Source organism: Lottia gigantea (genome assembly GCF_000327385.1).
Source record: "Lottia gigantea unplaced genomic scaffold LOTGIsca_196, whole genome shotgun sequence".
Classification (NCBI taxonomy): Eukaryota; Metazoa; Mollusca; class Gastropoda; family Lottiidae; genus Lottia; species Lottia gigantea.
The window spans coordinates 87,075-114,839 of NW_008708384.1; the positions used below are offsets into that span (position 1 = coordinate 87,075).

The 27,765-nt window shown below is 31.5% G+C and overlaps 1 protein-coding gene across 1 annotated transcript; it reads left to right on the plus strand.

Moving 5' to 3' along the window:
* Positions 1 to 1,024: 1,024 nt before the first annotated feature.
* Positions 1,025 to 25,346, plus strand: LOTGIDRAFT_143268 (hypothetical protein; the record flags this gene model as incomplete). Its single annotated transcript, XM_009053022.1, has 23 exons — positions 1,025 to 1,081; positions 2,500 to 2,598; positions 3,160 to 3,274; positions 3,864 to 4,071; positions 4,486 to 4,595; positions 8,278 to 8,403; positions 8,916 to 9,016; positions 9,603 to 9,765; positions 10,329 to 10,426; positions 10,677 to 10,810; positions 11,383 to 11,499; positions 12,091 to 12,226; positions 12,662 to 12,720; positions 13,119 to 13,285; positions 14,009 to 14,150; positions 14,578 to 14,636; positions 15,000 to 15,138; positions 15,636 to 15,728; positions 23,324 to 23,486; positions 23,855 to 23,934; positions 24,499 to 24,517; positions 24,554 to 24,603; positions 25,169 to 25,346. The coding sequence occupies 23 exons, from the start codon at positions 1,025 to 1,027 to the stop codon at positions 25,344 to 25,346; spliced, it is 2,613 nt and encodes an 870-aa protein (XP_009051270.1).
* Between the last annotated feature and the right edge of the window lie 2,419 nt (positions 25,347 to 27,765).

The following is a 27,765-nucleotide window of genomic DNA, read 5'->3' on the forward strand; positions in this document are numbered from 1 at the left end:
AATTGGTGTTTTTAGCGAGGAATTCATTAACTCTTGAGTCTGAAGAAAGAGTGTTGAAGTAGAAAAACGTAGGAATCAATATGAATAAATCCTGATTATAAAAGCTAAAAATAGACTGTTCATGTTTGTCCACGTGAATAAATAATGTCAAGATAGTCTTGTCACAATGTAAAATTATTAGCTAGTTTGAAAACAATATTTTAAGTTAGAAATAATACATTCTGTATGAAGAAAATAAAAAATGATTTGACTTATTTTCTTCTTCAAGCTTAATCTGTTCAATTAGCCTAATCAGTCTACACTACAGTCTGTCCGTGAGGTGTTTGGTTGTGAAGAGACACACATTCAAAGTGACCAATTTCTCTTGTTTGCAAAAAAGATAAAGACTTGAGAATCTCCATGAAAATTAAAAGAAAAATACAAGCTGGTGTTCAGACAAATGTTTTACAGAAAGACACAAACCAATGTAAATGACACTTGTTGTTTACTTGTTGATCAGACAGAATAAATGTTTTACATTTCTAATTTCATATCTATGCATAAGACTAGAATTAGAAATAATTAGAAAATTATGCATGTGAAATTGGTTATTGGTTCAGTGGTTAATTACCTGATTCCAAAATAATCCTCAGGTAAACACTAAACAGCTCAGGTGTTTCCCTTCTCTGCATAAAATTATAACTGTCTGTTTTTGTGTTGCGAAGTGACTCGGATATTTCGTACCACTACATCATTAGGAAAAGAAAAGTATTGACTACCGTAGGTCTATGACACAATCATTATGTTAGGAATGAAGTAGTAAGTACAAAGAATAATCGATAAAATAATGGCCTCAAATCATGATTTTTTTCAGATGTTCTTGCATATTTGTTCATGCGAAAGATAACTTTAAAGCTTGGTAGTCTCGTTTATCCAGTAACTATTTTAAATTTTAGTGATTTTCCAGTCGGAAAGGTAGAGAAATATAATCTCAAATTTATTTGTGATTTTCTTGGTTATTTCCTATGATTGAATTCTATCAACTATGGAAGTTCCTATTATATCATCCCTGCAGAAGATTATTCTGTATGAGTCTAAAATGGTAAGTATAATTTGCCAAATTTCGTTATTTTAACTATCTGAGACGTATCGTTTTAAAAACAATAACAAGACGGGATGGTTCGTGTCATTGTTGTTAGTCCGAAAACTTCTTACAAAACTTCTTAAATGGAAAAGGGAACATATTGTTTAATCTCCAAAACACTAACATTTGCTAATAGAATTTTTTCATAGTATTCAAATTTATAGTGTGATACCTTACTGCCTAGCAGACGACAATTTTAACTCAATTAACAAATCAGTAAAACAAAAGGGAGCTGAATTTTACGTAGGCATATGGTGAATACAAAATCGTATATTGTTCAAACTTTCTGGGAAAATGAAAAAAAAACTGACAAAAACAGGCCAAGAAGTCAGTCCTGAAGTAGGCCTAAGGTTAGGATACCTGATCACCTAACAAGCAGACAAAAGTAACTGTTCACCTTATCAATATCATAGCCTACTGCTCTGGAGATGGTGTCTTCCCACGAAGTCACTGCTAGAAAATTACAAATTCCCATGAAGTCACCGTTTAATTTTCCTTGATGATTTACAGTTATGCCGCTACGGGATTAAAGGTGTTAAGAGCTCATTAACGGTGACATAAATTCATGACAATTGTTCACTATTTAATATTAAAATGACTAATTATCAGTGTCACTCATTGTTTGGCATCTTTGGTATTACCAATGGTTCCATACGATGGTGGGGGATGTTTTTATCGATGTCATGGGTGATATGCCAGACGACCCCAGATTAGTAGAACTTACAGACTACGTTACAAGTCAATGGTTGGACAGTGTTTATGGATTACATGAATGGAACCATTACGGTTCTGACACCTCAAGAAGTAACAACAACTTAGAAGGCTGGCATAGCCGTGTAAAGAAAAAAAGCCCACCCCAACATATTCGAAATTATTAATTTCTTGAAAGAAGAGCAAGATGCCATGGAAATAAGGACGGTGCAGTATGCAGTTGGTCAGCAGCAACCTCCCAAAAAAATGAAAATACAAGACACTTTAATCAAGACATAGCAATAACATAGAACAGTATAGAAATAACGTACTGAATGTATACGAGTTTGCAGATTCTGTATCATATTTGTTAAAACTGAAATAGTAAATGTTGTAAATAAATGAATTAGTTGAAGAATATTGTTAATTGGCAATAACCCGATTACATTGGCTTCAGTGTACACCCAGTAATCCTATTGTTCTCAAAATCCATTTTTTTTGACAAAATTCCCAGGATGTCACCGTTTTTGGTTTCTACATGGTTAATTAAGACCCAAGCGGTGACTTCGTGGGCATGAACCCTGGAGATTGGTGTTTTTAAAATAATTTGCTTTTTGTTTTATTTTTGTCTTTGTCATTTAATTAGATTGATAAATAATTCATGATTGGTCTTTTTTTTATTTCAGCGGTTTTATATTGTTGGGTCTAACGTGACAGAAACTAGATTTCGTGTTTTAAAGATTGATAGAACAGAACCCAGAGAACTTCATATTCAAGATGATAAGGTAAACATTGAAAACAGATGTCCGACTGACTCATAGAAGCACTGGTTATGGCATCAGACTTTTTCTTACTTTGAGGAGTTTTTAAACCTACAGCACCAAATTGCCTAGCAGACGATGATCCAACTCGCTTCTGTTGACCTATTCCTTCATTGCTTTAAAGTTTGATTGAAACAATCAGTGTTGAAAATGAGAAAGTAGATTGTAACATAGCCTACTGGTACTGTTATTATGTTTCAACTAGGACTGTAACAACTAACCAATAAGTGATGAACTTTACAATTCACAATATTAATGCATCTTGTTTTTTGTTGATTACATCTAGAATTACTAGTAAATTGGAAATATATCCTTGAAAGTTTTTGCGTTCATGATTCATGATAGTTGTAGATCAAAAAGTAAACAATGTCCATGCGTGACAATAGATATTTAAAATAAATTAATCAATGACAAATACAAATTTGCACCAATGCAAACAATAATGGCTTGGCAATAGGTGACCAAATGACAAGCCCTAACGAGGTGTCCCATTACTCATATATATTGAATTTGATATATTTCTAGATTGAATATGATAGAGATGAAGTTATCAATGTATTAACTACACTAGATCATGGTAATAGAACTAAAGGAAAGGGAACTGGTATAAGACAAACTTTATCAGCTTATGGTATATTTGGTAAGTATTCCTTGAGAAAGAAACAGAATACAAATCCTTTTTACTATCTTAAATGTTATGAAGTACTTTTTTTTTATTAAGGCATAATATTATACTGTGATCACTTTTACTTCTAAGTATGTCTTTTTAGGTTTTTAGATAAGGGACAGTTGCGCCATTTTTGGTGTTGGATTTAAGTCTTGAATATATATAGGCTAAATAGTCTTCAGAAGTACTAGACATGTACGAAACTTGTCTTTTTAACTTTCTAATGCGGATAATTCTGGACACACATGGATTTGAAGGCTCAAATTTTGACAATGAGCTGTGAAAACTATTACTGATTGGCACGGTTAAAAAATTCATGTTTCTGAGACCAATGTAAGAAAAAATGGCACAACGGTCCCTTCAAAGGTAAAACACTGTGATGTACATTTATGTTTTAGGTTTTGGTGTAAATTTTTATTTTTTGAAAAATTATTTGAAGTTTAAGTTGTTTTATATCAGTGTTATATTATTCTAGGTTAGGTTGCTAATCAGTGTTATATTATTCTAGGTTAGGTTGCTAATGAGTGTTATATTATTCTAGGTTAGGTTATATTTATTTCAGGTTTTGTTAGGTTCCTAGAAGGTTATTATGTAGTTCTAATAACTAAGCGTAGTTGTAAACAGTTAATTGGACCTCATGCTATATATAAAATAGAGGATACTAGTATGGTATATATACCAAATGATGCAGTACGTTATTTCCATCCATTGGAGAGTCGATATGTCAAAATATTTCAAACTATGGATCTGTCCAGTGACTTTTACTTCAGGTAAGTCATTACAGCCTTCATTATTCCATCACATTCAAATATGTTTCATGACTTTCAAATCAACCAATCAGCACACTTCAACGTACAGTTTGTTTTGTAAATTACAAAACACACAAAAAACTCATAGAATTTGAGTAGGAGTAATTGTTGTATGAATTCAGTCCTACAGTATTTCTATTATGAAGGGGTTGTTAAAATGACAGTTGTTTTCAAATTATATTGTTTTCTTTGTTCCATCAAAAAAAAAAAAAGATTCAGGGATATTCCAATTGAATTCTATTGTGTATGCTTCATTAATTCTGTTAAATTTTGGCTTGCGGTTCAGGTACATTCTAATATGTAATTTTCACCTTGTTATTGTTTACCGGTATGCTGTGAAATGTCTTACTAATTGGTTTATATTGTATATTTCAGTTATAGTTATGATTTAACTAATACACTGCAGTATAACATGATACCAGCTCATATACCAAATACTTCTAATAGTGGTTCACAACATAATAACGGTTCACAGCATAATAGCGGTTCACAGCATCATGATGGTGCACAGCATAGATACTGGTAATGTATTTATCTCATATAAGTGTTTCTAGCTGTCAATTGAATACTGTTTAAAAAGGGGTTTCCTGGCCCTTTTATTTATTTCGGTAATACTTACATTTATGTAAGTGTAAGCTTATTTGCATCATTCTGGTTTCCGGTCAGATGTCATTGGATAAACCATCAAGCCTTATAAGGTCTTTTCTATGAAATCTATTAATGATTTTCAGGCAAGAAACTATTGATGATGCAATAGGAATCAAGCAAATGAAAGCTGTAAGTGTTCCCAATGCAAATAAGTAGGCCAGATAACCTCTTTTATATTGTATTCTTTTCAGGGTTCCCAAAGGGGGTCAATTTATGTTTTGAGATAATAACAAAGAAATCTTATCATTAAAAAAGTGCTCAATACATCAATTGTAGAGCAATATAGAAATATTGAAACAGAACCTGAAACATGTTGTTACTTAGACCGAGACATCTGTCTCTATTCTACCCTATGATAGCTATTTATACAGGTGTCTAGATAGTGTAGAGACAGATGAAATAGGCCCTGTAAAATGAGGATTTTCCGCATCTACGCAGGTAGTCAGGTTTTAGATACCTTGGATCTGCAATATATTTGGAAAGATGAATATTTTTGTAGTTTAGTCATACCATTATTTTCTCCCTACACCATTTATGTAACGTCTTCGGTTCCACCATAGAAACTGATCTCACACCCACCATTTAAAACTGTGGTGCATCCAAAAGTTCAAAGGTCACAGAGTCACATGATGCTAACAAAACAAAAGTTTCTGTGACTACAGTCGTTGTAAGGTAATTTGATATAATGTTAGAAAAAACGCATTTTTGGAGGTGTGGAAAATCCCCATTTATTAAGGTATATTTTTTCCGACATGGGAAAAAAAGCCTTTACACCTAAGAAAAAAACCCAAAGAATTTGCTCACCTCATTTTGGAAATTCTGAGACTATTTGTTCCAATATATGTTAATGTATCCAGTTGCATCAAAATTGATTAGATTTGACCATAGAACCAATAGATCAATATAAGTACAAAGTGCAAAGTTTAGGTATATAAAAAACCAACTTTGAAAAAAGACAATTTTCCAACAAAAAACAAATTTGCTCACCTCATTTTGAAAATTCTGAGAATTTTTAGTTCCAATATACTGTTGGCAATACTTGATTGTGTGGTAATGTTGAAGTAAACAGGTAAAATGATATCGTGATGTCTGCTCAAATGATTATTGATTTCTCTAGAAGATTTAATATGTTATAAGAAAGACATATATATCAAACATTTATCATTTATGGTTTTTAGATAGGTCATTTTAAACAGCGTGTCATAGAGACAAATATTGTTTCCCTTATATAATCTTCTATGTTTTTATATCTATGTTGAAACAATTCTTTAAAGATGGGTTCCTTTATTTTCATTAATGAAAATGAAAATACTTAAATGAATAGAAAGTAGAGGTGTTCTAATGACTTGGAAAAATACCAGTTTGTCTCACATGTTCATAATTAATTCATCTAAATTAGTAGAGAATTTCCAGCAGAATGAGAGACCGATCAAGAAAGGTCAAAAAGTCATTGGTTCATAACCAAACCACTTGGCATTGATTGTATCTGAATTATCTGTACCCTAGCCATTTACAGTCGGCTCAACTGGAATACAAAGATGATTTAAAGGTCCTTATAGTGGTTTAGTCATTGCATTGTGTATTGTGTAGGTCTTCTGTTTATTGTCCCTGCTAAACAATTAGACAGTTTTTCCATGTCAATTTCGTAGACCTGTATCATCAACAGAAAAGGGGTTGAAAATATCAGATATCATCGTGATATATGTGGGAGTTAAACCTAGGAGCCCTTGGATATGGCCACGTCCCACTGGAAAGGCGTTCTTACTGCACTGCTACTGTGACTAAAAATTGGCTATTAGTTGGTGTTAGTTTTCCTCATGTTTGACCACAACCTAGTTCATTTCCAGTTTTATGGAACAACAATCACTGGTTAAAGTTTTATGCAATGTTTCGACGTGTTTCCTCCGTCAGGACGACGGGAGAAACACGTCGAAACGTTGCATAAAACTTTAACCAGTGTCTTTAAGATGTGTCTATATATTTTCTAATATTGATGAGTAAAATTCAAGTTTGAGTTCAATCAAGGAAATGTCTCATATGTGTTTATAACAAAATCTAAAATCACTCTATGGAGACAAGGTGGTCAGCAAGATTGTTTGCTTATAGTCCTGTCACACCAGTCTGCACATGTGCCTGAGGACGACGGGGGAAACACGTCGAAACGTTGCATAAAACTTTAACCAGTGATTGTTGTTCCATAAAGCTGTGTCTATATATCGTACTCACAATTGCTAAATGCCATTCAAAGACAATATTAGAAAAGTCATCAAGGGACAGGTGGGCCATTATGGGGGTTTGATTTTAATCTTCAATATATATAAATAGTCTTCAGAAGTATTAGAAATGTATGAAAATCGCACGATTCCTTTAAAAATACTTCAAACTAGGAATTTTACTCACTATTCCTCTACATGTTTTTTCTATATATCACAGAGTACCGGTATCTTAAATTGACGAGTCGTCATTTTAACATTCAATTGTGGATAATTCTGGAAAAACATCGATTTGAAGGCTCAAATTTTGACGCTGATCTTTGAACATTTTAACTGATTAGCTTAGCTAAAAATGTTATCGTTTCTTAGACTAGATAAACCTTAATGTACTTTTAACAGTGTTATTTATATTTGTATAAAAATTAAATGATAATGTCATTGTGTGAAAGAGAACTCTAAACAATACATTTGAAATATGATACTGAAATTAAAATGAAGAAAGAAATAGACACAGTCATTGTGTTCAAACCACTAAGAGAAGACATTTTCTAATAAGAAGATTTTTTGTTTCCATGGAAACCTTTCAAATGATTTCTGCCATACAATGATATAAGAGTAAGAGAGTGCTAATATATGAAGGTTATTTTTATTTGCCTACACAATATGCATGAATACCGGGTATTTGTTGCCTGTTTACAGAAGGCGTCTGCTCTAAAAACAAATTAGGAAATACACTGTTATCCATCGAAAAAGAATCACACTGTCTGACAGGAGACAAGAACAGGACTCTTTAACACCATTCTGTTTGCCTGTCATTTCTTCATTGTCAATGTTCCAAAGACTTTGAAACTAGAACTAATGAAAATAAGTACCAACTGTAGCTAAATTTTGATTTTAGTTACATATTGCAACATTTCTACTATAATGAAAGGGACCGATTGACTATTTTGGGGTGTTTAATTTTATATATATGTAAATAGTCTTCAGAAGTACTAGAAATATATGAAAATTGCATAATTCCTTCACAAATAGCTCAAACTAGGAATTTCTTTTCCTCATAGATGTCTTTTCTATTATGACAAAGTCTCAAGAAAAGACAAGTTGCATTATCTGACTCAAATTTCAATGGTGAGCTGAGAACACTATTACTGATTGGCTTATCTAAAAAAATTCACTTTTTTGAGACTAATGTACGATTGGTCAAACTATTTCAGGAAATTGTTTCATATGCAATTGCATACTTTTAAAAAAAAAGTCTATAATGAGATGTTATAATTAAAATGTTTTTTATTTTTTTTTTATTTAGTTATTGGTGTCAGAGGACAGCCATCATGGAAGTTTGTGTGGAATCGTCATTTGTTGAAAGGATACTGGGATGTGGTTCATACTGATTGGGTGTTATTTATAACTCATGGTTTCATTGGACAATGCAGTATCCTTTTGAATAATATCTTCACAGAATAAGCTTTTTTTGATATCTTCAAATTTCATACTGACTTTTTGTAGAATCTGCTAAACCTCAGAATATTTTATTGATACTTCTTCAAAACCTCGGTTTTTAGCTTTTAAAAAACGTAAAATAAGCAAAATCTTAAAACCTTGGTGAACTTTCTAGCCTTTAAAACTCTCACTTTTACAAAACCTCAGTGGAATTACAGCATTTTCAAAACCTTATTAACACTGTAGTTTATTTAGAAAATAAAATTTCCAGCATTTTCAAAATTAAAATGTATATATCTACTGATGAATATATGCTCTTATTAAGTTTAAATTCTTAAATTTTATGTTCATTCTAAGACGTAGTATGCCCATGATGTTTGCCGAATTTTAGAACTATTCTCTCAAATCTCAGTGAGATCGGTCTGACCTGTTTTTAATTGGACAATCCAATATAGTATAGTATATAATATTTTAATTAATCTTCTTTCCTGAACAGTTGTTAAGAACTAGATGTTTATGGTAAACCTATCTATATAACATTAATAGGAAGACGATCTAATCAATATGCTGGAACCAGATTTTTAAAAAGAGGGTCAAACTGCAAGGTAGGATTAAAATGTAGATCTAGATGTTTGTTTGCAAAATTATTACACAAGGCAGTTTGTATTGAAACTTTCTAAGCCTTTGTATTTGCATCCACAACACTTAAAGGGATTGTAAAGAGGTTTTACCTGCATCATTTCCGGTTAACTCTTTCTGGAATTGCAGGAACTACAGTCATCGGACGAAGAATTGGAATGTCCCAAATAGAAGTTATCCCTTTGAACCCTGAGTGTAAATAAAATATAACATCATATACCCTGAACTCCAAGTGATAAAAGTAAAAGCGTATGACGTTAACATTGTATACCAGCTGCTCGGGTATATATTACGTTAGTGTGTGGCTGGTATACCAGCCGCTAGGGTTGAAAGGGTTTAATTAAGGTGTCCCAAATACACATAAAAAGGCAAGAAAACTTCTTGACAATCCCTTTAAAACACTTCTAAAGGTTGCTAAAGGATCTATCATCTGATCTAAGATCAAGATCTATATCATGCTGCAGACACATGTTTTTAGTGTAGATTTATACATCCCTCGTCAGGACAGCTAGTTTGGAAATGTGGCTTACTTGAACCTGTTTATTATTTCAGGGAGCTGTAGCAAATGAAATAGAAACAGAACAGATTGTACATGATGGATCAAGAACATTTCTTGATAAAGGTTGTATTTCATCCTTTACTCAAGTACGTGGATCAGTACCTTTAAGTTGGTCACAAGATGTTGTCAAGATGGTACCTAAACCAGCAATTTTGAGTAAGTAATTCATTTCTAGTTTATCATAGAATACCCCTGTAATAAGGCTTGACATTACTTATAAATATGCTTGACATTACCTTTAATAAGGTTTGACATTGCCCTAATTATTCTTACATTATCTTTAATAAGGCTTGACATTGCCCTAATTATTCTTGACATTATCTTTAATCAGGTTTGACATAGCCCTAATTATTCTTGACATTATCATTAATTAGGTTTGACATTGCCCTAATTATTCTTGACATTATCATTAATTAGGTCGAATTTTTCCAAAAATCTGAAGCTTGACATTAACTAATAGGCTTTATATTAATTAAGATATTACTCTAATTGGCTTTGACTTTGCAACATTTATTTACCATTACTTGACACTGTCTCCTACTAGGTTTAACACAATCTTTAAAATGCCTGACATTATCATCAAATAGATCTTGGACCAATTTAGTTGATTGCAAAATTGCCTTAATTGGAATTAAGATGGCTTGACATAGCTGCCTTACCTTGACCTTACCTTCCCGAAAGCATGATAATGTTAAACAAAATGTTATTTATTCTTACAGTGGATAAACGAGATCCATATGCTGAAGTCGCTGGTTTACATTTTAATGGTTTATTGAAGAGATATGGAGCCCCAATTATAGTCCTAAATCTAGTCAAGGTAAGAATATAAGACAACTGTTTAAAAATAAATGCAACCCATTTCAGTGATGCCTGTAAAAGGAGCTGAAGTGGAAAAGCGTCTAGTCTAAGTGTGCCTCAGAATGTGTTGAAAGATCTCTCAAAAAAAAAACGAAAGGCTAATGGTGTTGAGTTCCATTGCAGACTGCAATTAGCCAAATCAGATGCAGATCAGTAGGACATTAATCTCTACAATCATATAATATAATATAGTTTGATTTCTATTACAGAGAAGAGAAAAAAGAGCACATGAAAGTATATTGAAGGAAGAATTAATGGAAACAATCAAATATTTAAATCAGTTTCTACCACCACAACATGCTTTACAATATATAGGATTTGATATGGCCCATGTTAGTAAAAGGTTAGTAAAATGAAATTCATCCTCTGATGCAGGCACATGTTAGTACAAGGTAAGCAAACTGAAGCTTATCTCTTTCTGCTGACACATGTTAGTAAAAGGTTAGTAAACTGAAGCTTATCTCTTTCTGCTGACACATGTTAGTAAAAGGTTAGTAAACTGAAGCTTATCTCTTTCTGCTGACACATGTTAGTAAAAGGTTAGTAAACTGAAGCTTATCTCTTTCTGCTGACACATGTTAGTAAAAGGTTAGTAAACTGAACCTTATCTCTTGCTGCTGACACGTGTTAGTAAAGGTTAGTAAACTCAAGCTCATCTCTTGCTGCTGACATGTTGGTAAAAGGTTAGTAAACTCAATCTTATCTCTTGCTGCTGACACATTCAGTAAAAGGTTAGTAAACTCAAGCTTATCTCTTGCTGCTGACACAAAAGTAAAAGTTAGTAAACTGAAGCTCATATTCTGTTGCCAACACATGTTGGGGTAGTAAAAAGCAAAAATATGACATCTTAAAAGACAATCATCTATTAATACAGACACAGATTCTTTGCAGATTGCATCTGGATTTTTATTTCAGGAAAAATGGTGATGTTCTAGTCAGATTAGCTAAAATAGCTAAATATTGTATAAAACAAACAGGATTCTACCTCCACTTACCACCAGGTTGTAATGGTAGTATCAAACATGATGAAAGGTAGCTAACTCTAGAATATTTTTGATTTAAAGATAGAAATTAACATTACAGAATGTTTTGTTAAAATCAATCAATATCTCTTGATACAAATTTTAGCTCATACAAGTTATGACCTTTGGTAAAATTGTGGGTCTGTTTTGACTATAACAGTCGAAAGCATGAAAATTTTAGCCAGAAAACTGTAGTCTAAATCATTAAGGTCTTAGTGCCATGTTAAATTCTCAACCTGAAGACTATTTCTTTGGAAGCTATCCTTAAGGATTAAGGCTTTTAAACCTGAGCCAAATGACTCAGTCAGTCAGTCAATGGTGCACAACAGCTGTTAATTTGCTAAGCATCGAGCAGCCACCACAAAACTTGGCCACTAATACAGACTTAGACTATCCATACTACGGAAACAGCAGATACTATAGTAAGGAGTCCGTGTTTGGGATTTATAGGATCAACAGAATGTTCAATAAAAGAAAAAAAAGTTCATAACGCGTTGTATGTATGCCGAAAAAAACAAAGTAGGTGCCAACGGAATTCAAAATGGTGGAGAACTAGTACCACCTTTAACTTCTGCTATATCAGTTATGATATATTTTTTAGATTAAAGAGTTTAAATAATAAATGGACTATAAATGGATGTAGACAGAATGGAACAGTAAGAACTAACTGTGTAGATTGTTTAGATAGAACTAATACTGCACAATTTGCTGTTGGAAAATGTGCTTTAGCTTATCAGGTAAAACTCAGACTGAATTTTCAGGAATCCATGCAGATCTCTCATTCTCTGTAGCACAATTGAAGCTGACATTGCCTTGTGGTGCCATGCATATTGTGATATATTGCAGAAAATTGCTGTCTCCTTTGTTGCATTTTGATTGCGTAGATTTTTGACAAATTTTGGTTGTAGGTAGAGTGGTGATCTATACGCTTCATTTGAACCAAAGTTCTGTCATTGATGAACAACTGATACTTGACAGTCGGAACATTATGTTTTTTCTTTGAAATTTATGATTGACTTTTTTGTATACTATACTATTATCTGAACCAATCAAACGATCTCACAATCACTCAAAGCTGTCAAATTATGCAAAGCTTAACAGAAAAAAACACAAAGTAGTAACCATGACAACATGTACTATTTAATAGTATGAACATGTGTTTTATTTTCTAGTTATACTGTTTAGGAGTAATAGAAGAAACAGAATTAGATTTTGATACAGATTGTGTAAGGTAAGCTAAGGCTTGATTAAAAATCAGTAAGAGCATTGTAAGAGCCAATGATAGAAATATCATCTAGACTTCCTTAAAAGAATGATCGTTTAGCTGGGAAATATGATGTTCAAATAGAATGGGGTTTATCGAATCAACAGGACATTCAATAAAACAAGTTGGAACAGAGTTCATAACATGTTCCACATTATGCTGAAACGATAGTAAGCGCAGACAGAATTCAAAATGGTGGAGAAAGGAATAGTAAAGAAAATTTTGAATGCAAAATAATCTGGTTCTGTACCGTTTGGTTGAGGCCAGAATTGAAACAGACGGAACCTGTTTAAAACTCTCCAATCGATCACCACCATGCATTAGTCAACTTCCTGTTATTCAGAGTTATTTCCCTCGTATTACAGAATGTTAGAAATGTTATATGAAGATCATGGTGATACGGTAGCATTACAATATGGTGGCTCTCAGCTAGTTCATCGTATTAAAGGTTATCGTAAAATAGCACCCTGGACAGAACATTCTAGAGATATCATGCAAACATTGTCCAGATATTATAGTAACGCATTCTCAGGTAGGCTGCTATAAAAATACTAATAGTAAATAGTAAAATTTGGTATGACGAACTGACTTGACAAAACAAAATTGGATTTCAAACAGTGCTATAATTTGAAGCAATTTTTGCATACAGGGCATTTGAGACACACAAGAAGCATTTAAAGTAGGTACAGAGGTAAGACAATCAAAAGACAGAAAAGCACACAAGACAACATGAATAAGCACAGGAGGCCTTTCAAATAGATACGCAATGCATTGAAAATGAATATGAAATTTATGGAGTTTACGTCTTATTTTTTCTGCACCATGTGTGCTAATGAAGACGGGCAGCCATGCAAGGTACATCGAGGGAAATTTTGTCAGGACTGCAGCATTAGTGTGCACTTTTTCGATTCTCAACTGATCTTTAACATGCACAGCCTGTAGAACAAGGGAACTCAGTTTATTGTCCCATCCATACTAGAAGCTTTTTTCATGTCAGCCCCTCTTACCTGCATCACTGATAGGGGGGAAAAGGGGTTGAAAAATCTGAAGGTATTATCTTAACCTATGCTGGGATTAAACCCTGGACCTTCAGGTTAGCGAGCAAGCATCTAACTCACTGAGCCACTGCAGCCCCACCCAGGTTTAAAAAGACACAAGTATAGATGTCCTATTACAATGTATGTATTTACCAATCATGTAAGTACTATTACAAAGTACATTTACTAACTTATTGATTGGTTTATTTCGGTTGTAGATTTAGAAAAACAACAAGCTATCAATTTATTTCTGGGTATATTTGTACCACAAGAAGATAAAGCTAATATATGGGAACTGACAACAGATTACTATTTACATAATAATAACTGTACCAAATTATTGGGAAACTGTAGAAAACTGTAAGTTGAAAAAAAAGTTGAAATTTTCCATGTCCATCTCTTTTGTTATTTAGTGTTGTTAAAGGGATTGTAAAGAGATTTTCTTAATTTATCGGGAACACTGATAGCATCAATTTGCATCATTCCAATTTTCAATAAGACATCTGTGTTTCCTGCAATTCCACTAAAACTAAGCATTTTATGAAGTCCTTATGTGTTAAAGTATTTTTCGCATTTAGTAACGTCATCAAACACTTAGATTTGATAGAATTGCAGGATGCTATCAGTGTCCCTGATGCACATAAAATTTTTAGAAAACCTCCTTACGATCCCTTTAAGGAGAATTTTGGTTATATTAGCAGCACCATTCAAGTGAAGTATTTTGGAAGTTTGTAAAATGTTTGGTTATTTGTATTATTTATTATAGTTTTATTATATAAAATTTCAGATATTCTCAATGGTGGGATAATTGTGTGATTGAACATTTGCCTTTCTCTGCTGATGAAGGTAACAAAGACTGATCTTTTAATATGCTATATTTCGTAATAAATTCTGCGAAAATAAATACACGTTTTTAAGGGACATGCCAAACTTGATGACCTTGTCTGAAAGTCTAATATTCCAAACAGGCATAAGTGGAATTTTGGTTAACCTTGTTACCTTATAATTAAGAAAAGTTAAAGCTAGCTTAACAGTACCAGATTATCCAGTACACTGTTTAAGAGTAACATCATATTCCACCTTTTGTTTTGATATTTAATTATCTCTTTGTGATTATTGCAATTCACATGAAATTTTGGTACCTTATATTGCTGTATGTTAAATGCATTGAAAATTTGTTGTTGTTAATGTACTTTAATTTTTATATAGAGATGAAGAAAGATTGTTTATCAGTGTGTCAAACTAGTCTAGATGATGAAAGAGTCAATGAATTTGATGAATATTATAAACCATGGACGTTAACAATTTTAGAAGATTTAACTTGTTTTAAGTTATCTAATTCTATGAGGTAATTTCACTAATTTCAAATAATGGTAGAGAATGTCTTGTAAGCAGGGCATGTTCTCTCTTCTAGAACACTGAACAATACTATGGAATGGGATTTTCAACTGTGTTCCCCTATAGAGAGTCTTCAATCAAATTATGTGTTATTATTTCTACAGTCAAAATATTTGTAATTATTTCTACAGTCATAACAATTGTTATTATTTCTACAGTCAAAATATTTGTAATTATTTCTACAATCATAACAATTGTTATTATTTCTACAGTCAAAATATTTGTTATTATTTCTACTACAGTCAAAACAAAATATTTGTTATTATTTCTACTACAGTCAAAACAAAATATTTGTTATTATTTCTACAATCATAACAATTGTTATTATTTCTACAGTCAAAACAATTGTTATTATTTCTACAGTCAAAATATTTGTTATTATTTCTACAATGAAAAAAAAATATTTGTTATTATTTCTACAGTCAATTTATCTAACCTTTTCTTCAGGAATTTCATGCAGAAAGGCACTGGAACTAAAGAAATGAGTCCATTTACTGTTCGAGTTTTACCAACACATATAACAGATTCAGTCAATCTTGGGTGAGTTTATAAATTCTTTAGCTTTAACAATTCCCTATAGCTTACTATTATTTTTTGTAGCTTTCTTCTTCTAATCACTCTTTATATTTCTTATACTAATACTAATATGTTTGTATATCCATATTTTCATGATTAGCCACAGTATAAATCTACAGACTTTTAAGAATATTTTTTGCACATCCATGCACATTCAAAACATAAACAAGACAAGATCATTTCACAAGTTATACAGTCAAGTAGTAATTGCAAGGAGACATTCACAGCTCAATTTAAAGGGATTGTAAAGAGGTTTTCTGCATTTTCAATGTTATGAGAACACTGATAGCATATTTGTTCCTACAATTCCACAACAACTTACTATTTGATGACGTCACTAATCGCAAAATATGATTTAGTGACGTCATCAAACACTTACTTTTAGTAGAATTGCAGGAACCACAGAGGTCTGATTGTAATTTGTAATGGTGCAAATTGATGCAATCATCGATACACATACAAAATTTATAAAACCTCTTTATAATCCCTTTATATTCAAAAATATACTACAAAATAATAAAAGTTCATATTATTATCAATGTGCATATTCGTAACAAATAAAAAATCAACATTAAAGAAAAATAGAAATCAACCTTTAAAGGTGACATCCCAGAAAGATTGTATTTATATAATGCTTCAAACTCGTGGCTCAAATATTGTATTTGATTCAAAGAATGTATTAAAAAAAAAGTTTGTACAATTCTGCATCAATTCTGTCAAAACACATTCTCAATCTAAAACTATCAAAGCAATCACCATCAAGTAAATAAATATTATTCAAGTCTATTTATTCTAGTCAATTTATCGAATTATCCAGAAGCTTAAAAAAGTAAAATTGAATTATATTTGGTTTTAAGTCAATATAACTTTTTTTCAAATCTTTTCTTTACATAATTGAAAACTTAAAGTGATACTACTCTTAGAATGAATATAAAATTTAACTTCTTAAAAAGGTCAATATGGGTATATATTCATCAATGAACTTACCTGGTATCATAAAGTTACAACAAATTCCCTGTAAAATCTGGAAAATTCATAAAAATTAGTAATTATTGAAAAAAACTTAATTTTGATATTAATAAAAGGGTTTGTCAATAGTTAATTGCATATTTATGGATAATTACTGAGTTTTTTGGATTTATCAGATTATATTAAGGATCCTGTTATGTTATTGATGACACCAGGTATATCTACTGGCTCTTATTCGCCAAGTTTAAAATTCTTAAATTTTAAGTTATTTCTTAGACCTAGTATCACTTTAAAGGAGACATTTCCTGAGTGTTATACATGTATATTAGCACATTTACTTCAAGATTTATTATAGCCAGTAATTTGGCATCTGTTTTTTCTAGGCTGTCACCTTTTAGGATAAATAGTTTGTGCTTTGTATTCATTAACCTATTAGGTACAGAAAAGTAAGACGTAAATCTCCATTCATTTCAATTCATTTTGTCATTGTATGCAACTGTTCTGTTATAATTGCTGCTTGTTATCACTAAAGAGATTGTAAAAAGGTTTTCAAAATTTTTTATGCGTATCGGGGACACTGATAGAATCAATTTGTACCATTCCAATTTTCAATTAGATGTCTTTTGTTCCTGCAATTCTACTAAAACTAAGTTTTTGGTGATGACACTAATTGGAAAACATGCTTTTCGGGATTAGTGACATCATCAAACACACACTCTAATGCTATTGATGATGGATGCCTCATTGATAACAGCAGGGTGTCAAAACTCAGAAGAAAAAATTATTATCATATATCATAATAAAAGAAAACAATTAAATTATGATTGTTATATAAGAGAATTTTAATTTGCTATGAAGAAATACTCAGGAAAAAATAAGTTTACGTCTTAATAAATACGCATTAATGTCAAAATTCATAATGTTGGTGTACACCAAAAAAAAAATAATTATTTCAATTCATCATCTTATTGTTATACAGTTTCTGACAAAAAGTCTTTGATTTCTAGAAACATCAGAATTCAAGAAAATATTAACTATGAAATCTAGCATCTAATTGTAATATGCTATCTTCAAGAATGACGAAAAAATTGAAATTTATAAACTTCGCCAAAATGGGTCTTTGTTGATCATCAGTAGACTTGAATCCATAAAATTAACTAATGATTCATTAGTTTAAGTAATTTTGAAACATGTTTAGAAGTGTGTTATATGTGCTATAGAGATTCTATTCTTTAGTCATGGCACCTGGTAAGTCCAACTGATAAATATATACACTTGTTAACCAAGTTTGAGAATTTTATGTCCATTTTAAGAGGTAGTATGCCTTTAACTGATCACATCTGGTGTTTGTGTCACCAAATGATCATTGTCCTGATTTTCATTGTAATTAAGCAGCCTTCACAATAACAATTTGGTATATTTTTCCTATACCTTAACCCTTTTAACAGTAGCAGCTGCTCTATCAGTCATTGCTCTACCAGACATTGCTCTACCAGTCACTGCTTTACCAGTCATTGCTCTACCAGTCACTGTTCTACCAGTCACTGCTTTACCAGTCACATAGTTTTGTGATATAACCATGTCACATAATGTTAAATTACCAAATATCACAGTTATAAAGTTATAAATTAATATATACCAGTATTGAAACTTTGAAGATAATATGTTAATTTCTATACCATTGCCCCGTTATTGTGATATATCGTGGCATGATTGGCTATACCCAGCACTACTAGCTTTTAAAGGGATATCTTTTCTTTGGCAATGATCTGTACCTGATTATCATTTTACCACTTGATGGACTAGAATAATGAGAAAATACCGTAGTATTTATTCTAAGTCATCAGAATCAGAATTTGAGAAAATTAAAACCATCAATCTGGATGTAATCAAGCACATTTTGTCATAATATTGTCAGGCCTTTAACGGGTTCATTTATATTGCTTGGTGCTATGGTGGTAGCTGTAAGAAGATATTATTCCGCTTTTTGCAGTTTGGGCTAACATGGAAAAGGTGTGAAGTGTAACATGGTCAAGTTACAGATCACATTACAAAAGTTTTTTTTCTAATTTCAAACTGCATTGTGTGGCCCATCTTCCTTAACCAAATTAGAAGCAAACTTATATCAAATTTTTTTTTGTTATTGAACTTAAAGGGGCATTCCTATTTTATTGGAAAACATTTTCATTATCAAAAACATAAATTTTACCTGAAAATATTTCTAAAATATGCTATTAATATCTATGTATCTTCTTGATCAAACTGAATTTGTTTTGAAAAGGTAAGGTAAAAACAGAGTACTAATTGTTAATTAAGCAGTTTGACTTAGTTTTTTATACCTTCAGAAGCATTAAGGGACACATTTCTCTAGATATTGGTGTATAGTTTTCACAAATTTCAGCAAAAAAAAGCGGAATGTCCCTTTAATATTCTTTAACTAACCTCTCCCCTCATTTTTAATATAGCCTATTTTTAGATTTTCTCCTCTTTTGTTTTCTCTGCATGCTCAATTTTATTTTCCAGATATGCTACCTTTAAGAGAAGCCTTAGTCTTGCTAGTCTTTCTTTGACTTCAAGGTTTGTTTTAGACTCTCATTTCATGAGTTACCCCATATATAATCATGCTTTTCTATTTTATAAACAAGATTATTTGAAGATTACCCAAAGATTCTACCCAATTTCGTTATGCACAATTTTGCGAAAAGCCAACTGTTTCGTTATCACTTTAAAACACCAGACCCAAACTATTCCTTTAAAACCTTTAATGCACTGCTGCTAATTTACAACATATTTTTTGTTCATAAAAGAAATATATCAGACGAAGGAAAATCATTTCATTAAAAATTATTTCCTATTGCAATTCCCACAGCATCACATTATTATGTCTTTATTTCTTTATAAAAATGATCTAGACTCAATATTTTGTTATATTATTATAAGACATTGGTGATTGTTGAGACAGTTATATTATTGTCAAAATTATTCTTTTTTATTTGTTTCATTTCCATTTCTTATGCAATTTCCAAAAACATTGTATTTTCATTTTTCCAATCTTATGGAACATGTTGTAAAAGTGCAAATAGAGGAGGTATGCTGTCCAGTGCAGTATGGAATTTTTGATACAGTACCAATTACAAGAAACGAATCGTGTCCGCACCTCGCAAGTCCTGTACCTCCAGTTGTTCTATTGTCATTTATACTGATAATTCCTCACCGAACACCGTATCTTGTCTATTTGTGGCTTTAATCAGGATTTTTATTTAGTGGAGAAGTAAAAGATATAGCCTGTGTTGCTATCTTTAATATTTATTGCAGATCCTTGTCTAAATCGAAATATAAACAAACGCAGTCCACTCTTGTTTATGTTTTGGATCATCTCTGAATCTGATTGTATTAGACAAAAAACTAGGTAATTTAATCTGTGAAATTAATAAAAATAAAATCCTATCAGATTAAACATTGTGATGTCATTTTTCAATGTTGTTGATAAATGTAAAGTTTAACAATTTTAAAGGTAACCTTGCATACATCAAACTTTTCAAGAAATTTACTTACTTTGTAGGTTTGCTTTATTTATTAATGGATTCTGTTTTTTTTTTTAGATGGGGGCTACCCTATACATTCCAAATTCCTTAAAATACAATATAAGTGAAAACAAGGACCTTTATGGCTTTTGTAAGAGTTTGATTCTTAAAGGGATTATAAAGAGGTTTTCTAAATTTTGTATGTGTATTGGGGACACTGATAACACCAATTTAAACCATTCCAATTTTCAATCAGATGTCTGTGGTTCCTGCAATAATTGTTTTTATGATGTCACTATTCGCAAAACATCCCTTATCACATAAGGCCATTCATGATAAGTGATGTCATCAAATACAATTAATTTTCTGAAAATTGAAAATTGGCATGGTGCAAAAGATGCTATCAATGTTCCTGATACACACAAGAAAATGAGAAAACCTGTTTACAACCATTATAAATAGGTTCATGCAATCTGTAGACTTGTTTATTCAATGTATTGTTTATTGTACTTTAAAACCTAGACAAATGAACTTCTATTTCCGAGGAGACTTGTTTGATGTAAATTTTTATACTTTGAAAACGGTAGTTCTAACAAGTACATTATTTTAAAGAGATACAACCTCTTAGAATGCACTTAAAATTGAATTTCTCGAACTTGGCCAATAAGAGTATATTATATTCATCAGTGGAATAACCTGGTGATAATTATAACAGAAACCCTCTATCTGATGAATCCATAAAAGCATTTTTCAATTATTACTTAGTTTTATGGATTTATTAGATTATAGAGGGATTCTGTTGTATAGTTATGACACCATTTAAGTCCACTAATGAATTTAAGCTTACTGTAAATTTTATGTTCATTCTAAGAGGTATCTAGTTGGGATTCAAAAGAGGCTTGATATAATTTATGAGAGACACTTATAGCTTCTATATACACCTATCAAACTGTAGTTTGTGATAATGGACCAATCAGCTAAGACATGTACTGGTTTTTGCAGCAGTACCACCATTGTAATAGGGGTAATTGGATCAATGCAAATAGAATATTAAGACTAAAGACCCAATTTGATATTTTGCTGAAAAGTTTGGCTAAAAGTCAGGTTAAATTTTCCAAATCAAACAATTCACAATAAATGATGGTTCAAAAATGCTGAAAACTGGTAAACTTTTAACAAATTTATATACAAATAAAAGTTTATGATTTTTTAACCATATTGAATTCATGAGTTATTTTTTATCTTGAATTTCCATAAAAAATATATTCAGTTATAGCATGTCCGCCATGTCTAAACAGAACTGTTTTTTAATATATTTTTATATCTTACATACCACAACCTCAGCAGATTATTATAGAACATCAGCTGGAAATGGCTGGCACATCTGATCATAGCAATGATTCTTTAGAATTCTATTCTCAGGGAACTCAAAAGATTTTTTCTAGCCTTTGTAAATGTGGTGGAACACTTGTGGCTTCTATATGTACCATTCCTATTTTCAGTCCAATGTAGCTCTTTCTGCAGACAAATTGTTACTCAAATCAAAAACTTGTATAAACTGGTCCTGTTTTTCTGACAGTACAGCAAACACATCAAATGAAATGGTGCCAAATGAAGCCAAAGTGTTCCTGATTAATGTACAAAGGCAGGAAAAAATCTTTGAATCCATTCAATAATGCTATAATAATCTGAAATAATAAGATTTTACTGTCTATAATTCTTCTGTGATTTAAACAGATATTATTAGAGTGTCTGAAGTTTCAAAGTCTTTGATTCTTTTATTGTACTTTTAAGGGTGCTTAGTCAGCTTGAATTTTATTCACAGAGCCACTATGGTTCATTTTGATTTGCATATCTCAGAAACATTTTAGTAATTGTACTGAGTACCATTTTTTTGTCAAAGGTTATAATTAACAAGATTATGTTACCATATTGTATCCCAGTATTTGTTATTGTGGTAGTGGTAAAGATTGCTATCATGTGATAGACAGTATAATAATAGTACAATTAACAAGATTATATTACCATTGTATCCCAGTATTTGTTATTGTGGTAGTGGTAAATATCTTACTGGTAAAGATTGCTATCATGTTATAGACAGTATAATAATAGTACAATTAACAAGATTATATTACCATTGTATCCCAGTATTTGTTATTGTGGTAGTGGTAAATATCTTACTGGTAAAGATTGCTATCATGTGATAGACAGTATGATAATAGTAAAATTACCAAGATTATGTTACCATTGTATCCCAGTATTTGTTATTGTGGTAGTGGTAAAGATTGCTATCATGTGATAGACAGTATAATAATAGTACAATTAACAAGATTATATTACCATTGTATCCCAGTAATTGTTATTGTGGTAGTGGTAAATATCTTACTGGTAAAGATTGCTATCACGTGATAGACAGTATAATAATAGTACAATTAACAATATTATGTTACCATTGTAACCCAGTATTTGTTATTGTGGTGGTGGTAAAGATTGCTACCATGTGATAGACAGTATAATAATAGTACAATTAACAAGATATTACCAATGTATCCCAGTAATTGTTATAGTGGTAGTGGTTAATAACTCTCCTGGTGCTATTGGTATATATTGGTGATCAAGTGATAGTATGACTATAATATTAATATTACGGTTCCATTATTATTGCAATGTTGGTTTTAATGGTAATGGTGTGATATCAGAGCTGGTATTGCTATCAAGTGATTGATAAACTACTATAGTGGTGGTGGTCCTAATATTAGTGGTAAACATTGCTATTGCATATAAAACACTAAATTATAGAATTATGTAATGGTCTTTTCCAGTATTGACTAGTGGTAGTGGTAAAATCCCTAATAGTGGTAAATAATATACTGTTATGTTATGATCTATTTCAGTGTTGATTATAGTGGTAGTGGTAAGAATCCTAACAATAGTGGTAAACTATATACTATTATGTTATGATCTATTTCAGTGTTGATTATAGTGGTAGTGGTAAGAATCCTAACAATAGTGGTAAACTATATACTATTATGTTATGATCTATTTCAGTGTTGATTATACTGGTAGTGGTAAGAATCCTAATATAAGTGGTAAAGATTCCACTATGTCTGTAGGATCAGAAGGTAGTACTAGTAGTAGTGATGATAGTGATGTAGAAGGAGAGATGTGTTTATCAGATTCTACTAGTGAATGTCATAGTGATGGGGAATCCAGCTATATCTCCCTACAGGTTTGTGCCAACCATCTTAACAGTTAACCCTATCCTAACCAATTCCAACCTTCTTAACAGTTAACCCTAACCTAACCAATTCCAACCTTCTTAACAGTTAACCCTTCTCTAACCAATTCCAACCTTCTTAACAGTTAACCCTAACCTAACCAATTCCAACCTTCTTAACAGTTAACCCTTCTCTATGAATGTTGCATTAGCTTGGAGAATTAGCGCATGTTTCTTCCATGGAAGACAAGCAAGAATTTTTAGCCTTTTTTTGATGCAGGTTGCTGTGAGACAGTGTGCTGTGATCAAGCTTCTCTCATTGCACACTGCAAACCCTCTTTAAAAGCCAAGGTAATAGACTATGAAAATATGTTTTTCAGGACATCTTTCCTTCCATGAAAACAGTATATAAATATGATATATCAGAACCTTCTAAACGAGATCAAAACTTATATCAAAGGTGAGGTATATTATTTTAAATGTATTGTGTGTAGGAAGCTGCACAGTCATCCACAAAGAAGCAAGGAATCTTAAAAGCAAAACTTAATTATGTTGTTTCATATTAAAATAGTCCAGATCATATCATTTATTATCACACAACAGTACTGTACTCGGTTCATAACACAAGTTTATAAAAACATGAAATCAAAGCACAGATTAATAACTATACATGTATTCATGCACCATGTAAACAGATCAACAGAAAAGTCTTTGAAGTTCATGGTAAAGGCCATGAAATATTTAAAAAAAAAAGTCTCAATTCAGTTATCACATGAATGTGTTATTTAGATCTCTTTTAAGAAAGGTGCAAAAAGGTGAACCTGAAAATGAAGGCCTTATATAGAAAAAGAGGAAGGAATCTAAGGAAAATATGCGTTTATTGAGAGTTGTGTGATAAATAGAATCTTTCACTTATGCTTTTGTAATATGAAAATTATGTAATTTGTTTTAGGATATAATATCAAATGTGGTAACAAATAATAATATAAGTACTCATGTAAGATCCTTTATTTATTTATTATAGATATGTAGACTTGGGTAAAGTTGACAGTACCACTCAAGCTAGTAGCAAGACTCAGAAAGTCAATGTAAATAAAAAATCAAAACAACTGAAACCATCACTTGAATTGTAAGTATAATACAAATTAAATTTGTATTTGTTTATGGGAAAATGAGCAGTTTTAATTTGTTACTAATGAGCACTGAGTAGTATCTATATTTACTTGGCAATATGTCATATCGAAACTGTAAGGACTAATCTTTGATCTGCCTGTGACAAATCTTGATCTGCCAGTGACAAATCTTTGATCTGCCAGTGACAAATCTTTGATCTGTTTTATCACTGACATTTCTTTGATCTGTTCTACTAGTGACAAAACTTTGATCTTTAGGTGACAAATCTTTGATCTTCCAGTGACAAATCTTTGATCTGTTTTATCATTGACAAATCTTTGATCTTTTTTTACCAGTAAAAAATCTAAGATCTAATCTACCAGTGTTAAATCTTTGATCTACTGGTAATAAATCTTTGATGATCTGTTTTATCAGTGACACATCTTTGATCTGTTCTACCAGTGACAAATCTTTGAACTGTTTTATCAGTGACAAATCTTTGATCCTGTCATGGAATACTGCAAATCCCAGCAATATATAAAACAGTAGCATATTATCCCTTTAATTTTTATCTTTTGTAGATTTGCAGTCAGTGCTTTTAAACTTGATAGTTGTTATAGTGTAGAACCACCACCAATTAGTAAACATGCTCGAGATATTTACCAAGCTTATATTGATAGAGGTTGCCATGGTCCTGGTAAACCTCGAGACAAAGACTACATCATGTATCAAAAATATGTTGGATCCAAATATGGATAGCCTTTTATGACTTTCCTTATCAATTTTCATTTTCAATAATTTTGTAAAAACTGATGACCAAGTTATCCATTCATTAAAGGAACCAGCAAACATAATATACAGTTTACTTCAAAAACCTGAAATATTTACCCTGTTAAAATAGAATTATATTTATGATCTCCTTAAATAGATTGTGTTAAGTGCAATAAAGTATTGGTCAGTTTTAAATGAATACGAAGGATATCAGAAAACTGAAAAGAATAAAAATATTGTAATCTTACTTATTAAGATTGTCTTAAAAGGGAATAAGTCTCATTAGAGCGGTTTTCTAGAGTTTGAAGAAGTTTATAATGATTGGTTTCACAAGATTTTCTGTTTCAGACATCTGTTGGTGAAGGGACTACTTGAATCACTCAGCGGGCTTTATATCTTGACTTCTGATTACAGCTCATAGTCAAACTGTCGTACTATACAGATATAAAGGTAATTTAACTAGACGTATCATACAGATATAAAGGTAATTTAACTAGACGTATTATACAGATATAAAGGTAATTTAACTAGACGTATTTTACAGATATAAAGGTAATTTAACTAGACGTATTATACAGATATAAAGGTAATTTAACTAGACGTATTTTACAGATATAAAGGTAATTTAACTAGACTATTATGCAGATTTAAAGTAATTTAACTAGACGTATTATACAGATAGAAAGGTAATTTAACTAGACGTATTATACAGATCAAAAGGTAATTTAACTAGACGTCTTATACAGATATAAAGGTAATTTAACTAGACGTATTATACACATAGAAAGGTAATTTAACTAGACGTATTATACAGACAGAAAGGTAATTTAACTAGGTGTATTATACAGATATAAAGGTAATTTAACTAGGTGTATTATACAGATATAAAGGTAATTTAACTAGACGTATTATACTGATATAAAGGTAATTTAACTAGACGTATTATACAGATAGAAAGTTAATTTAACTAGACGTATTTTACAGATATAAAGGTAATTTAACTAGACGCATTATACAGATATAAAGGTAATTTAACTAGACGTATTATACTGATATAAAGGTAATTTAACTAGACGCGTATTATACAGATAGAAAGTTAATTTAACTAGACGTATTATACAGATAGAAAGGTAATTTAACTAGACGTATTATTCAGATAGAAAGATAATATAGGACACATCTGTATGTCATTCTCGCCTCCGGATAGATTGGATTTTAATTTGCAGACAATTTGTGTTAATATCTTCCTGAAAGAAATTTAAATTTCAATTTATTTTTTTAAATTTTCCCCTTTTATGTTGACGTGTTACAAATAAATATGTAACACGTAGACATCTCGTGTAGGAAGAATTGATTGAAATGACATTGAAAAAAATTTCGAATTTCCAGGTCTATTAAGTTCGCGTCTATTTTCAATGAAGTAGACAATTTTCAGGGGGTATTTTTGATGAAGAATGTTTCAGTAAGAAAAGGTGACTAAATTTTGCGGTTTAAAGAGAAAATACGGATAATATCCAAAATATTACGTTGGCGCATTTAGCCTGTATTTTTGGCATGTATGGGCTTTTTTTTATTAACGCGAAAAAAAAACATTTTATTTAATAAAAACATGACCTTAGAAAGTTCGCCGCGGATAAACAATGAAAAATTATTTAAACTTATTTTGAGTCAATCTTGATGGTTGCCAAGAAATAATGGACTCATTTCATTTGGATGCGCAGACATAATGCAACTGATTGTGACGTCACCGTTGCAACGTTATAACGTTTAGTTACAGCGCTTATATTGGTGGATTTCTTTTTAACATAAAGAAAGTTGCAAGACACTTTTCGAGCGGAATTGGTTTTCAACATTTTTTTTATTGAAAAGAAGCACCTAGTCTTTAGAGGACTCTTTCAAGAAGATTTTTAAGAACAACCAAACAATTAGTGTAATTGAGCTATGGGAGCAAGGCATTCTGTTCCTCACCGCAACCAAAGTTCTACCTTTTGGAGGAATTGTAGGTTGTTTTCTTGTTTTAATTGTAAGAAAAATCACACAGAGAGAAAATATATTGATACTAACACAGAACCGGAAGTAAAACCTGATTTACCAGAGGAAGAATCGGTTCAGGTTGAGGTGTATCATCAGAGACCAACACCACGTCGTCCTATGTTCATACCCAAAGGTGAACACGTTGAAACTTCATTAAGTTCAGATGGAGATGATGTTAGCTATCTAAGCATAGGTCCGGACATTTCGACCTCACGAGATGTACACAGCCGGCAAACAAACGACACTGTCATGTCTTCTAAGAACAGTATGGAAAGCGAGTTGGAACTTCGCTCGGTATGTTTGGGCAGTGGCAATCTTCCAGAACAACCATTGAGTGCGGCTGTCCAAGATAAAGCATGTGAAAGAAGACTAA